The sequence below is a fragment of the Typopeltis vanoorti genome, chromosome 7 (genome assembly GCF_054136105.1).
Source record: "Typopeltis vanoorti isolate ZY-2024b chromosome 7, IOZ_Tvanoo_1.0, whole genome shotgun sequence".
Lineage (NCBI taxonomy): Eukaryota > Metazoa > Arthropoda > Arachnida > Uropygi > Thelyphonidae > Typopeltis > Typopeltis vanoorti.
The window spans coordinates 157,034,709-157,048,602 of record NC_143555.1 but is presented as its reverse complement, the minus strand read 5'-3'; the positions used below and the strand labels follow the sequence as shown (position 1 = coordinate 157,048,602).

At 36.5% G+C, this 13,894-nt stretch overlaps 1 protein-coding gene across 1 annotated transcript in view; it reads right to left on the bottom strand.

The window, feature by feature from the left end:
• The window catches only part of LOC150105232 (zinc finger protein AEBP2-like), an 88,308-nt gene that overhangs the window by 49,552 nt on the left and 24,862 nt on the right, over window positions 1-13,894 (bottom strand). Inside the window, exon 2 of the mRNA XM_090395142.1 lies at window positions 200-324. Within this exon, the coding sequence (XP_090251268.1) occupies window positions 200-324 (125 nt within the window). The remainder of the gene's footprint in view (window positions 1-199; window positions 325-13,894) is intronic.

Below are 13,894 nucleotides of genomic sequence, written 5' to 3'. Positions count from 1 at the left end.
TACATTAAAAAATATTGGCTATTATAAGGAAATTCAACTTTGGCATTTTCTTCTTGTGAAGAAATGAAGAAAAAAAAAGCACATTTTATGCAAAACTAGATTAAGAATACACTGCACGAATTAATAAAGCAAATCCATATTCTAATATTCAATATATTTATCTGGTCTTTAAGCATACAAATACTTCTGGATGGCTTACCCTACTGTGGAATGTGATAGTTCCTGGGGGGCCTTCAACATCCAAGCCAGTATTAGAACTCATTTCAAGTAAACTATGCCTGACATGTTCCATTATTCTATCATCAAAAAAGTCATCTGATTTCACTAAAAAATAAAATAAAAAACTGTTAGCTAACATATACTAGCAATAATTAAAAAACTCTAATTTTTAAGGTTATCAAAACACATACATACACAAATAATAATAATATATAAAAAAATAAAAAATTATTAACAATGATATCTCACAAATACTTAGTGTTTTGTGATAAATAGTGTTTTGTCCAGCGTGAGATCCCCACCACTTACTGGAGATATGAAGAGACCTGAAAAACGTTACATGCTACATCATCTAATCCTTAGCTTACCAATAGTACTAAATATGAATGAAGTTTCCAACACTAAATGGACTGGTTGACTGACATAAAAAGAGGCTGTAAACAATGCAGTTTTATATGTTATACTGAAACATATGATACTGAGAATGCAATAGAATACAAACTGGCAAGAAAATATTATTGCATGACAGCTCCATGGTATCCAAGGGCTAACTGTCAAAGGACACCCCACTCCACATAACCCACTCTCTACACTACTTAATCCTCCATTTCATACTATGCCACTATCCATTTTGCACGTGTTCTCTTGGCCGATTGGCTTGTATGTGGAATGAAAAATATGAGTTCCCAGAAGGGAACTCATATTTTTCATTCCACATAAAAACCTCTACTACCACTGTGTGACATTGGCCAACCTACCTTCACTTCAAAAAGCCAATATAAAGATCCTCTCATAATTAGAATTGAACTCAAGGTCTTTTCAAATTGAAGGGCACAAAATCCAATCATTCTTCCAAATGTGCTGCAGAGGTGCTATAAAAGAATAATAACTGAGGCAATAACATAATTTTACTATTTACTAAAATAAAGAGCCAAAAGGCTTCAAGTTTGGCAATGCAAAATTATATATGTAAAGTGGATATTAGATCCAGCATTATTTCAAACCTGAATGTTGAAATTACGAAAGTTTCGTAACAGTAAGTTGATCAGAGAGCTGATGGGAATACACTCACCGGCATTCACGAGTTGCTTTAGTGCAGACTACTTAGAAAACAGAGGTGCCGCCCAAGCCTATATATATATATATATATATATATGTTAAACATACCAAGCAATTTTAAACCTGGTTTTACTCCATTTCCCAAGTAAGCAAACAGACTAAATGTCAAGTTTGCGCCTGCAATTGATGCAAGTCTAACTGATCCCACAGGTAGTGCAGGATCAGGGCAACTCATGGCAAAGGTGGAACAAGCTCCGATCACTAATCTTAATATTTACCCTTAATGCCAAAACACATCTCCAAGAAGGGGATGTATGATGTTTTGTATTAAAGGCAAGGGGCCACTACCCAGACCGGTTTCGACCTTTACTGAGGTCTCGTCAGTGGGAGCTAGGCTAGAAATACCAAGATTTAGTAATATACAGAGCTTGTAAGTATTTCACCAAAAACAAGTTACCATAAGGTGTTTTAACCTTATTAAATAAAAATCTCTGGAGGAGATATAAATGTAGAAAGTATTTTTACCTTGGGTATAAATATGTTAAACATACCAAGCAATTTTAAACCTGGTTTTACTCCATTTCCCAAGTAAGCAAACAGACTAAATGTCAAGTTTGCGCCTGCAATTGATGCAAGTCTAACTGATCCCACAGGTAGTGCAGGATCAGGGCAACTCGTGGCAAAGGTGGAACAAGCTCCGATCACTAATCTTAATATTTACCCTTAATGCCAAAACACATCTCCAAGAAGGGGATATATGATGTTTTGTATTAAAGGCAAGGGGCCACTACCCAGACCGGTTTCGACCTTTATTGAGGTCTCGTCAGTGGGGTAAATATTAAGATTAGTGATCGGAGCTTGTTCCACCTTTGCCACGAGTTGCCCTGATCCTGCACTACCTGTGGGATCAGTTAGACTTGCATCAATTGCAGGCGCAAACTTGACATTTAGTCTGTTTGCTTACTTGGGAAATGGAGTAAAACCAGGTTTAAAATTGCTTGGTATGTTTAACATATTTATACCCAAGGTAAAAATACTTTCTACATTTATATCTCCTCCAGAGATTTTTATTTAATAAGGTTAAAACACCTTATGGTAACTTGTTTTTGGTGAAATACTTACAAGCTCTGTATATTACTAAATCTTGGTATTTCTAGCCTAGCTCCCACTGACGAGACCTCAATAAAGGTCGAAACCGGTCTGGGTAGTGGCCCCTTGCCTTTAATACAAAACATCATACATCCCCTTCTTGGAGATGTGTTTTGGCATTAAGGGTAAATATTAAGATTAGTGATCGGAGCTTGTTCCACCTTTGCCACGAGTTGCCCTGATCCTGCACTACCTGTGGGATCAGTTAGACTTGCATCAATTGCAGGCGCAAACTTGACATTTAGTCTGTTTGCTTACTTGGGAAATGGAGTAAAACAAGGTTTAAAATTGCTTGGTATGTTTAACATATTTATACCCAAGGTAAAAATACTTTCTACATATATATATATATATATATATATATATATGGTTGGTTCTCCTCAGAGACCAGGCAGAAACCTTAGCAAAAACTCGTTCAGTACTAAGAAACTTAATGTTGGAGAGGTGTATTTTTCGTAAGTGAACTCTCGGTCAGTGCATAAAAGTATTTACTAAAATAAAGGGCCAAAAGGCTTCAGTTCGGCAAAATTATATAAGTAAAGTGGATATTAGATCCAGCATTATTTCAAAGTCGAATGTAGAAACTATGAAAGTTTCATAAAAATAAGTTGACCAGAGTGCTTATGTCAGTGCATAAAAGTATTTACTAAAATAAAGGGCCAAAAGACTTCAGTTCGGCAAAATTATATAAGTAAAGTGGATATTAGATCCAGCATTATTTCAAAGTCGAATGTAGAAACTACGAAAGCGTCATAAAAATAAGTTGACCAGAGTGCTTATGGGAATACACTCACTGGTATTCATGAGTTGCCTTAGTGCAGACTACTTAGAAAACATAGGCGTTGCCCAAGCATCTATATATTTACTTTTCTATCTATTAGTCCATTTTGATAAGGTTTAACTGGCCTGATAGCTGTTTCGAACTGTTTCCAAACTTTCATAGTTTCTACATTCGGCCTTGAAATAATGCTGAATCTAATATCCACTTATATAATAATTTTATTATTTCTTAAACTAACAAGATATTTCTTTCAATTTTTTTGAACAAGATTGCATTTACATAATTTTCTGCACAATCATTAGAACATGAATATTTATACTTCGGTACATATTTTGGAATCTATTAATCATATTATTTCTTTAATTTAAAACTGTTTAAAATTTTATTTAAATTGTTAATGTTTTAAAGAAAGTTAATGTTTTAAACTTATTCATCCTCTTTTGCAAATAGTTTCATTTTTCTTCATCCAACCACCTGCCTATCTATATTAATTTGGATATAGACAAATTACGGGAATTTGGTATTTGATATCACCACTAAAATATGAAATAAATTATACCATTTTAAGTCCAACAATTAGCCAAAATTATACTAAATGGTACAAAGTCAACCAACAAATTATCTTCAAATTATTCTCACTTCATTTCTCTCAAAATCATGGAGAAAGTTATCAACAGCCAACATCTTTATATCCACCAAAACTGATTTGTTGTTGTTGTTGTTGTTGGTTGCAACAACACAGTGATTTCATCACTATTGATTCACAGATGAAAACAGCTGGCCATCAGTGCACACCTCTGGACATAATTCATGGAAAGGTTTGAAGAAACTCACAGTCACTCAACATTTCTAGGATATCTCATCGGGTCTAGCAGCGAGAGAGACTTGTTCAGCAAACTACCATTTCATAGTCTGCCTTATATCCTCTACAACTGAGCTCTGCAGTTCAGTCAGTACCAATGTGCCCTTTGATTAGAATGTTCTCATCTAAATCCTGTCTAGGATACAGAGAACCTTTATAAGGACAAAATCAAATGAGATTTCTCTATCAATGCTTGAGTCCTCTAGCACTATGTACCTTCGCCCACTATAAATTAAAGATGCCAAGAAATTATATTCTTGGTTTCATCCTTTATCCAAGTATAAGTAAACAAAGTTTGCACATGAAGTTACATCTTTAATTTATAGTACAACCAAGTGAAAAAATTTTCAACACCTTCACCCACTCTCTTCCTCCTGACATATAATTACCTCTCATATACCTCAAATCCTAATGAATGTACATTAGATTCTAATAATTGTACACCACTAGATTTGTGAAATGGTGAACAGGAATGGAGCATACTATTATCCGCATCAAGATCTTCCATAATCAACTACCCACAGCCTCGTGAACTACAATGTTACCAGAACACAGTCCTGTATTATCTCTCATAAGAAAGACCTCATTTCACTTCCTCTTGATCTCCAGAGAGAATTAGATCTCTTTTTGAACTGACTTATACCTCTAACTTAACCTGGCTCAGCAAAAGCTTCTTCAGCCTCCAAAAAACTGTGTACTTTTCTGCTCAAGATACTACTTGAGAAAAAAAGTACACAGTTTTTTAGCCATAGTAATGCAATGCAGAAAGCAAGAAGATAAACTACTACATTCAACCTCCCCAGACCAATTATCATGGCAAACACAACAAAAACAATGGCCCTGAGTTCCTGGCATCCCTTAAATGGGACAGGGATGCTAAGAATTTCTGGCAAACCAATCAAAAATAGAAACATGGAATGTTAGAACTATGTTGGAAGATGGAAAGCTTAGAAATGTTATTGAAGAAATGAGAAGACTGAAAATACAAATCTTAGGCCTCAGTGAAATAAGATGGCCACGCTCAGGTAAATGCTGCTCTAAGGATATGAACCCTATATTACTCACCAAAGTAGAGTAGGAATATTAATAAGTAAAGAAACATCCAAAAGTGTACTCAACTTTATTCAATTCTCCAATAGGTTAATGCTCCTACAACTCAAGGGCCAGGCAATCAACATCAATGTTATACAAATATACGCACCAACTGCAGACAAGGATATTGCAGAAATTCACCTTTTCTATTCTCAACTGAACTTCTCAAAATGACAAAGAAGCATGACATCAACATCATCGTGGGAGACTATAATGCAAAAGTGGGGAAAGGAGCATCTGGAGTTATAGTAGGACAGTTTGAACTAGGGATAAGAAATGATAGAGGAGATCATTTGATACAATTTTGTCAAGAAGGCCTAATAATTACAAATACGTGGTTTGCGCTTCCAAACAGAAGACTCTATACATGGAAATCTCCACAAGACAACAGCAACAGAATAGTCAGAAACCAAATTGATTACATCTTAGTCGATCAATGTTTTAAAAGTAGTATAAGGGATGTAAAAACCTATTCTAGAGCTGAGATTGGTTCAGACTATAATTCACTGGTAACGGAACTCAAATTGAGAATAAAGAAAATCCAGAAAACAGATGAAAAAACTAAATTTAAAAACTTAAAGAATACAAAAATAGAAAACAAACTTAAATTTGAACTTAATAGAAAATTACTTGGAACTTCAATGATGACAAATTAGAAGTGAATGAATTATGGAAGACACTAAAAGAAGAATTATTATAAACAAGTACAGAAATACTGGGTTATAGTACATCTTATAAGCAGAAGGATTGAATGACTGCTGAGATCTTATCTCTTACGGACCAATGCAGAGATACAGGTCAAGATAAAATCTCTAAAATAAAAAAAGCCAAAGAAAAGTGAATGAAAGAAAAAATAATGAAATTGAGGATCTAAAAAAAAAAAAAAAAAAAACCATGATGACTTCAATCTTCACAAAAAAATTAAACAATTCTCAGGATTGATGAAACAGCAACATCCTATGCTGCTTAGACCTAATGAAGGAAAGATAATTCTAGACACATCTAAAAAATAACAAGTTTAAACTGAATACATTAAGGCACTATTTTCTGATAATAGACAAGACTTAACAAATACAAGGAATATAGTCACAGTCCCACCTATCTTGAAGTCTGAAGTAGTAAAGATGATTAAATTATCATCAAGAAATGGTCAAGTGATGAAATGAACTACCAGCAGAAATAATTAAACTAATCAATGACAGTAAAACTGATAAAATTGTTACTTATTTGTTTAGCATTTGGCTAAGAAGAATACATGCATATGCCACCACACACAAACTAAGGACATACAAGACAATAAAATAAATAAGAAATGTATATATAAGAAATGTATAAAAGGATACAGTAGCGTGAGGTGACACTATAGTCATATATACATATAAAAATATACAAATAAGCATAAAATTAAAATTGAATGTGTAAGTTCGACAGCCAATCAACAGCATCTGTAGAAACTGTTATTAAAGGTCTCATATAGATTCTGTGAGGATAGTCAAATGTGATATGTTGATAGTTCGGTTATCCTTGCCACAATCATAAGATGAGTTTGGTTTTATCCCCCAAGTAAACAAGGAAGCTCCGCACCTACCGTGGTCGGTACGGACCCTATTTAGGGAGATTCATATTTTTTGAGGTAACCCTGATGGAAGGCTGTTTGGGTTAAAGACAGTCTGCCAGATTATTGGAGCTTGAGCAGTCCAATCCCTGTGCCATGCTATTGCTGCATCATTGCCCTTAGTGACAAGTCATTGTGCCATTACAATAGGCAGGTGTCTTGACTTAAGCCTCTATGATGTAAAACTGTCAATATCAAGAGTGTATAGGAAGCAGTAGATTCTGGGAAATTTTGTTATGTTCACAAATCAAGTTGTCTTGGCATAGTTGTGGCAGTTGTATGTGGCTCAGAACTGGTAGCTATTATGATGAAGTAATCTTTATTGTTCCAGAAATGATATGCATTATCTGATTCAAGACAGTATCAATTAATTTAATTTGCACTGTTCAGCCAAACAGCTGAGAAGTATTCAACAGTTGAGTAAACAAGGTCCAGAGCAGATGTCCTTAATGTGTCAGCAAAACCTCTCAGGTTGTTCTGACAAGTTTATGCAGTATGTTATTTCTAATTCTGAGTTTGGCAACAATATTGGAGAGATGTCTATTGAAGGAAAGCATTCTGTCTAGGGTCATGCCAAGATACTTTAGATTGAAATTGTGTGGTAGTATGTTCCCATTTAGTGGAGCTCTCAAGATACCACATGCCATTTTCAATTTCACATGCAATTTTCTACACAGTGTCCTTGGAAGATCAGAAATATACAAACTGAATAGAAGAGAGACCAGAACTGACACGTGTGGGAGTCCATTGTTAATTATTCTTGACTTGCTCATATCATCATCTACAACTACCTGCTGTTCTATTAGACAGAATAGCATTCATCAGATGGGTCATTTTTTTACATTGTAGTATTTTAAGGAGCTTGTATATCACGCCATTCCTTCATGTGGTGTCATATGCAGCCATCAGGTCTATGAAGGCTGCACCAATTTTAAGGCATTTTTCGAAACCAGATTCTATACGAGTCATTAGGGCCAAATCTATTTCTATTGTAACTAAGTCTTTCTAATAGCTTAAAACAAACACTGAGCAGTGCTATAGGTCTATAGCTTTCAGGTTTATCAGTGAGTTTTCCAAGTTTTGGGATGGCTATTATCTTTGATTTTTTAAATTCTGCTAGTAATCTGTCACTCTGTAGGATATTAGAGAAGAATTATGTCAGCCATATCATTGTATTTGGTCCAGAGTTTTTTAAAAATTCAGGGTGAATATTATCAAACCCAGCTTTACCAGTTTGCACACCCTAGAGTGCAGCAAGAAGTTCTTCTTTGGTGAATGGATTCAATAGATTAGTCGCTTCAGAACCACCTTCTTTAAGTCTAGTCAATTCCTTCCTAATTGTTTCAGTGTGGATTTTTTCTAATTTAGCTCTGGACAGATTCACTATCTGATTGGCGATACAGTTAGCCCTAACAGTAGTTTTTTTGGCTGTAGAAATTACAATTTTCACAAATCTTTAATAGTTGCAAGGTTGTGGTGGAATCCAGCACACATTTTATCTAGATTTGATGAGAAGCTGTTTCAGTTTGCCTTGGCAAAATTCAACGTGGCATTGGTGTAGTTGCAGCAATTGGAATTTGAGGGTCCACCTCAATAAAATTGTAAAATTATTCAACAGAATTTATGATACTGATAAACTACCCTCTGACTGGATGAACTCAGTTTTCATTGCATTGCTTAAAAACTTTAATATAAAAACTTGTGATGATTTTAGACTGATTAGCCTAATGAACCAGACTCTCAAAATATTCCTAAAAATTATTCATAACAGAATATACCAAAAATGTGATGATCTTATTAGTGAAACTCAGATATCAGAAATGGCCTAGGAACAAAACAAGCACTTTTCTGCTCACGTATCATAGCACAAAGATGCAGAGAATAATAATAAGGTGTGATAAAGATGGTAGAATCATTAAAATCTCTACTAGGGCCAGACCGCATCTGTCCTAAAAGACAACATCAGGACAAGCAATATCAAAATTGAAAGAGGTGCGAGACAAGCAGTACTGTCGACAGGGTGTAGCATAGAGGCAGCCTGCCTCATGGCGTGGCTTAATAAGGGCGCCCATTCAGCCATACTGCAGTAGGTGCCGTCGCTATGCTAACAATTCCTGTTAGTGTAGCAAGTGCAGAAAGAAGATTTTCCAAGCTTAAACTGATTAAAAATTATTTGCGAACAGCAATGACTCAAGAAAGATTGGTTGATCTAGCAGCTATATCGATAGAGGCAGACATAGCTTATAATTTAAATTTAGAAAAACTTATAATAGTTTTATTTTGCGATATCCCCATAGAGCAAACATTTGATTAATATTATTATGTAATTGGTTTGCATTAATGTTTCTATTGTAATAAAAACAAAATAGCAATTGGAGATTTTCTTATATTTTTGTCTTATAATCCATCAGGGGTGATATTTAATTGTTTTACTCAGGACGTGAGCAATATGGCAATGGCCCTGGAGACAAGGATGTGTACCATCTCCACTTCTGTTTAACAGGAGTGGAGATCAGAAGTCTTATTTCTCGAGGCCTTAGAAGGAAGAAAGGAAGAAGTAATCATAATTGGCCGATTAATAAATAACTTATGCTATGCAGATGATACTACTTTTAATTATAACAAATATTCAAGATCTTCAACTACTCCTAGAATGTGTCAACAAAGAAATTACAGAAATGGGTTTAAAAATTAACACACACACAAAAAAAAAAACTTATGATAATAAGCAACAATCCTCAATAACGGCTGACTTAATTCTAAATGGAAATAAAATCGAACAAGTGAACAAATTCAAATACCTGGGATCCTGGCTCTAGCATATCTACTTCTGCAACACTCTAAATTCTGATCTACAAATCATTCTCCAGTGGGGTTCTGACAACCCTGTTAATTCCAATGCTACAAACTCATTATTATGTGATACCTCCAGGGAGTCCAAAGACTCACTGAGGGAGAGTGTACCAACAGCATCGAACGAATAATCGCTTCCAACTATTAACCACGGTCAAACTTGCTTAACTTTTTGCATGAGCCATTAGTAGCAGAGGCTCTACCAATCGACCAACCTTTGGCTGGGGTGTCGAAGGGTTAAACAAAGCCCCCTTTGTTTACGGCAGGGAACCAGGGCAAACTGCGAAAAGTCAGCTACTGGAACAAATCTGAAAGCACACCCCAACTCACCTTCACCAGAGTTAAAGATCGGTACTATCAACATAAGAAGCCTGAATGGCAAAGAAATGGAGCTAGCTGAGGAATTAGATAAGCACCAGATCGACATAATAGGGGTGACTGAAACAAACAAAGACAAAAACTGGTGAGATCTTTCTGAGCAATAAATACAAAATGTTGTATTCAGGCAATGACAATCAAGGAAAAAAAGGGGTAGCTATTGTATTTAACACTAAATATGAGGCTAATCTTCTTGAATGGAAGGCAGTCTCAAGTAGAGTGATGTGGGCAAATATAGGTTTTTAATGTCAAGGCTAGCTAGTGAACGGTCGTGCTATCGGAGGGCTCCTGAGAGATTTGTGTTTTTTGTTGATTTATTGGTGTTTTGGATTCAATTTTTTTTGTTTTGGTGTTTTGGATTCAATAATTTTGGTATATTATTAGAGCTTTATTAACGTGGTTAGTGTACTAAGTGTTTTATAACATAATCTATGTCGGAAGTCGCCGCTAGATGAATTCGTAATGAGTAGTGTTCGTGCAAGCTCCAGATAAGATAAGTATCATTTTCAGTTATCGATACAAATTACTTAATAATGTGTAGTTTTGTTTTGTTTGCCTTGCATATTTTAGTGCGTCTATTTTTGGTGTGTTATAACGTTTAATTTGACAAAACACGTTACAGATAAATATGGCACCTGTGCGTAGGAAAATGGCAGACAGTAATGAAGGTTCGCCATCGTTATCTAAGAACGCTAGCATAAAAGAAATGAGTCAGTGTACTAGCTGTGAAATGTACGCTTTGCAGAGTGCGGTCGGAGTGTGGTTAGATGATGATAAAGGATTGAATGTGTGTAGAAAATGTAGGGAGAATGCGGAATTGAAGTGTATTTCGGATCGTGAGTGTGATATTTTTGTCAACCTTCAAAATGAAGGAAATAGGGATATGACAAGAAACGGCAAGGTTGTACATGAAAATTGTGAGAGTGTGAATGTAGAAAGTGTGAATGATAGTATAAATGGTTTCTCAGAGAACAAAAAAGATGAGATAGATGCATTGAGTGAGATCGCGTTGTTGAATAGTGCGATAGAAAGAGCAAAACAACAGCTAGAGTGCATGAATAAAAGTAGACTGAATGAACCAACCAATAATAAAAGGTATGACAGGAAAAATACACGTATGAATGTGAACATGAACAAAATGAAGGATAGAGTGCTGTATGGAGACTCGTTAGTACGAGGTGTGTTAGTAGAGGACTTGACAAAATCGTACCAACCTGGTGCGACCATAAAGGACGTAACTGCGTCTATTAGAGAGCAAAAGGAAAGAAAGAAATGATTGTTGTGGCAGGTACGAATGATTTGAAAGGAGATAAAATGGAAATGATAGAAGACCTGAATGAATTGTTTGAGGTAGCAAAAGAAAGGAGTGAGAGAGTTAGAATGATTAGTCTTTTGCCACGGTATGACAGTGAAATGTTTAAAAGGAGGGCTATAATTGCAAATAACTTTATGCGTGGGTTATGTATGACGAGTGGTGTGGAATTTGTGGATGTGTGGAGTGAGTTTGATGGGCGAAAGGATCTATATAAGATGGATGGCTTGCATTTGAATGGTTACGGTGTAAGAAGACTTGAGAAAGTGTTGCTGAATGTAGTGGATGTGCAAATTCAGGGAAACTAGATTTGTTAGGGGGGGGGGGGTAGAGATACAGTCCTTAAGGAGGCAGTTGAATGTAAGAATGAATATAATATGCCAGAGCAAATAAGGACAACAAATCAGAGTGGGATAGTTAATATAAGGCATCAAGGTAGGGTTGGGGCTAATGGGGGTCTTAAATTCATGTACACTAATACTAGGAGTATTAGGAACAAGAAGGAAGAGTTTTTGGCCATGGTTGGCACTTCCAGACCACAGGTTATAGGTATTAGTGAAACATGGCTGACTGTAGATGATATAACTCGTGGGATTGAATGTGATGGGTATAGTGTGTTCAGGAATGACAGAGAGAATAAAATGGGGGAGGAGTATTGTTGATGATAGCTGATGAGCTCCAGCCAAGGAGAATAGAAGTTGAATTGCAGGATAGAGAAAAGAGCACATTTGAGGCCATTTGGTGTGAGATTGTGGCTAGCAGAACTAAATATACAATTGGGTGCTGCTATAGACCAGGTGATGGAAAAGATGGTGGTGACAGTATGCACAAGCAAATAGAAGAAATGGGTGGAAGGAGGGTGATTATTATGGGAGATTTCAACTATGGTCGCATTGATTGGAGTGAGGAGAGGACACACGGGAGGAAGGAATTGGATTTTATGCGGTTATTAAGGGATAACTATCTGCGACAGCATGTAATGGAAAATACTAGGGGTCAGAGAGTGCTTGACCTAGTAATTACATCTGAGGATTTGGCTGTAACAAATATGACCACATTGCCACCAATCGGTGAGAGTGATCATAGGGTCTTAACTTGGGAGGTGGCTAAAGGTGTAGAATTTTCAATTAAGACAGAGTACATGTGGAATTATCGGGCGGGAAAGTACGACAAGCTTAGGAGTTTGATTGGTTCAGTGCCATGGCATGTACAACTGCAAGGACTAGAAGTTGATAGTGCATGGGAGGTAGTTAAGAAGTGCTTGCATGAAGCAATGGCTGACTGTATACCTAGAGTCCGAATAATAAATCAAGTAGGGGTTAAATGGATGAATAACACCATTAAGCTTGAGTTGCAAAAAAAGAAACAACTATGGAGGGAATTTAAGGAGAAGGGTGACCGGCAGGCACATGAACGGTATAAAGCGCAGGCCAGAAGGGTGACGAGTGTGGTAAGAAAAGCAAAAAAGGATTACGAAAGAACATTGGCCATGCAGGCTAAAGAGAATCCTAAACAGTTTTTTAGATATGTAGCAAGTAAAAGGAAAAATGTACATGGCAGATTGATTTTAAAGAATGCCGATGGTAGGGAGGTAACTGAATCAGTTGAGATAGTTGAGTTACTGAGTGAGCACTTTGAAAAAGTATATCATCCAGGTGGTGACATCGCAGAAACGAATAAACCAGTAGATTATACGGGAATTGTGGTTAATGAAGTGGAGGTGAGTAGTCTATTGCATAACCTCAATGTCAATACATCTGTGGGATTGGATGGTATACCAGCTCGTGTTGTGCGAGAAGCAGCTAAAGAATTGTCAGTACCCTTGACCATTTTGTTTAATTTGAGTCTCGGGTCTGGGTTAGTCCCGAGCGGGTGGAAAGAGGGGAAAATAGTTCCACTGCATAAAGGTGGTTCCAAGACTGCTGTTGTAAATTACCGACCGATTAGCATATCAGGAATCATTGTCAAGGTCTTAGAGAAAATAGTCAAGAGGAAAATACAAGATTGGATAGAAGAAAATGGGATACTGTATCGGGGACAGCATGGTTTTGTGAAGGGTAGGTCATGCCTCAGTAACTTGCTCACGTATTATAACACAGTGACGGCTGAACTGGATAAGGGTAATGGGTTTACGGTGATTCTACTGGACCTTGCCAAGGCCTTTGACAGGATTCCACATGGAATTCTAATCAGTAAATTGCAGCATATGGGAATGGACATAGGGTTGGTGAGATGGATAGGAGGGTGGTTGACGGAGAGATATCAGAGAGTGGTTTACTCGGGAGTAGAGTCCACAAGACGGCCTGTGACTAGTGGTGTGCCACAAGGATCTGTTCTTGGACCACTGCTGTTTAATTTGTTCATAAATGATATAGGAAATGATCTGAGAGGAACAGTTCATTTGTTTGCGGATGATGCGAAGTTGGGTAGGGCAATAGTGAATGTAGATGACGTCAAAATTTTGCAGGATGATTTGGATAGACTGGAGGTCTGGGCTAAGGAGAATGGATGTCAGTTTAATGTGGCAAAATGTAAGGTTATGCATTTTGAGGTGAAAAGATTGGCAGCAGTTTA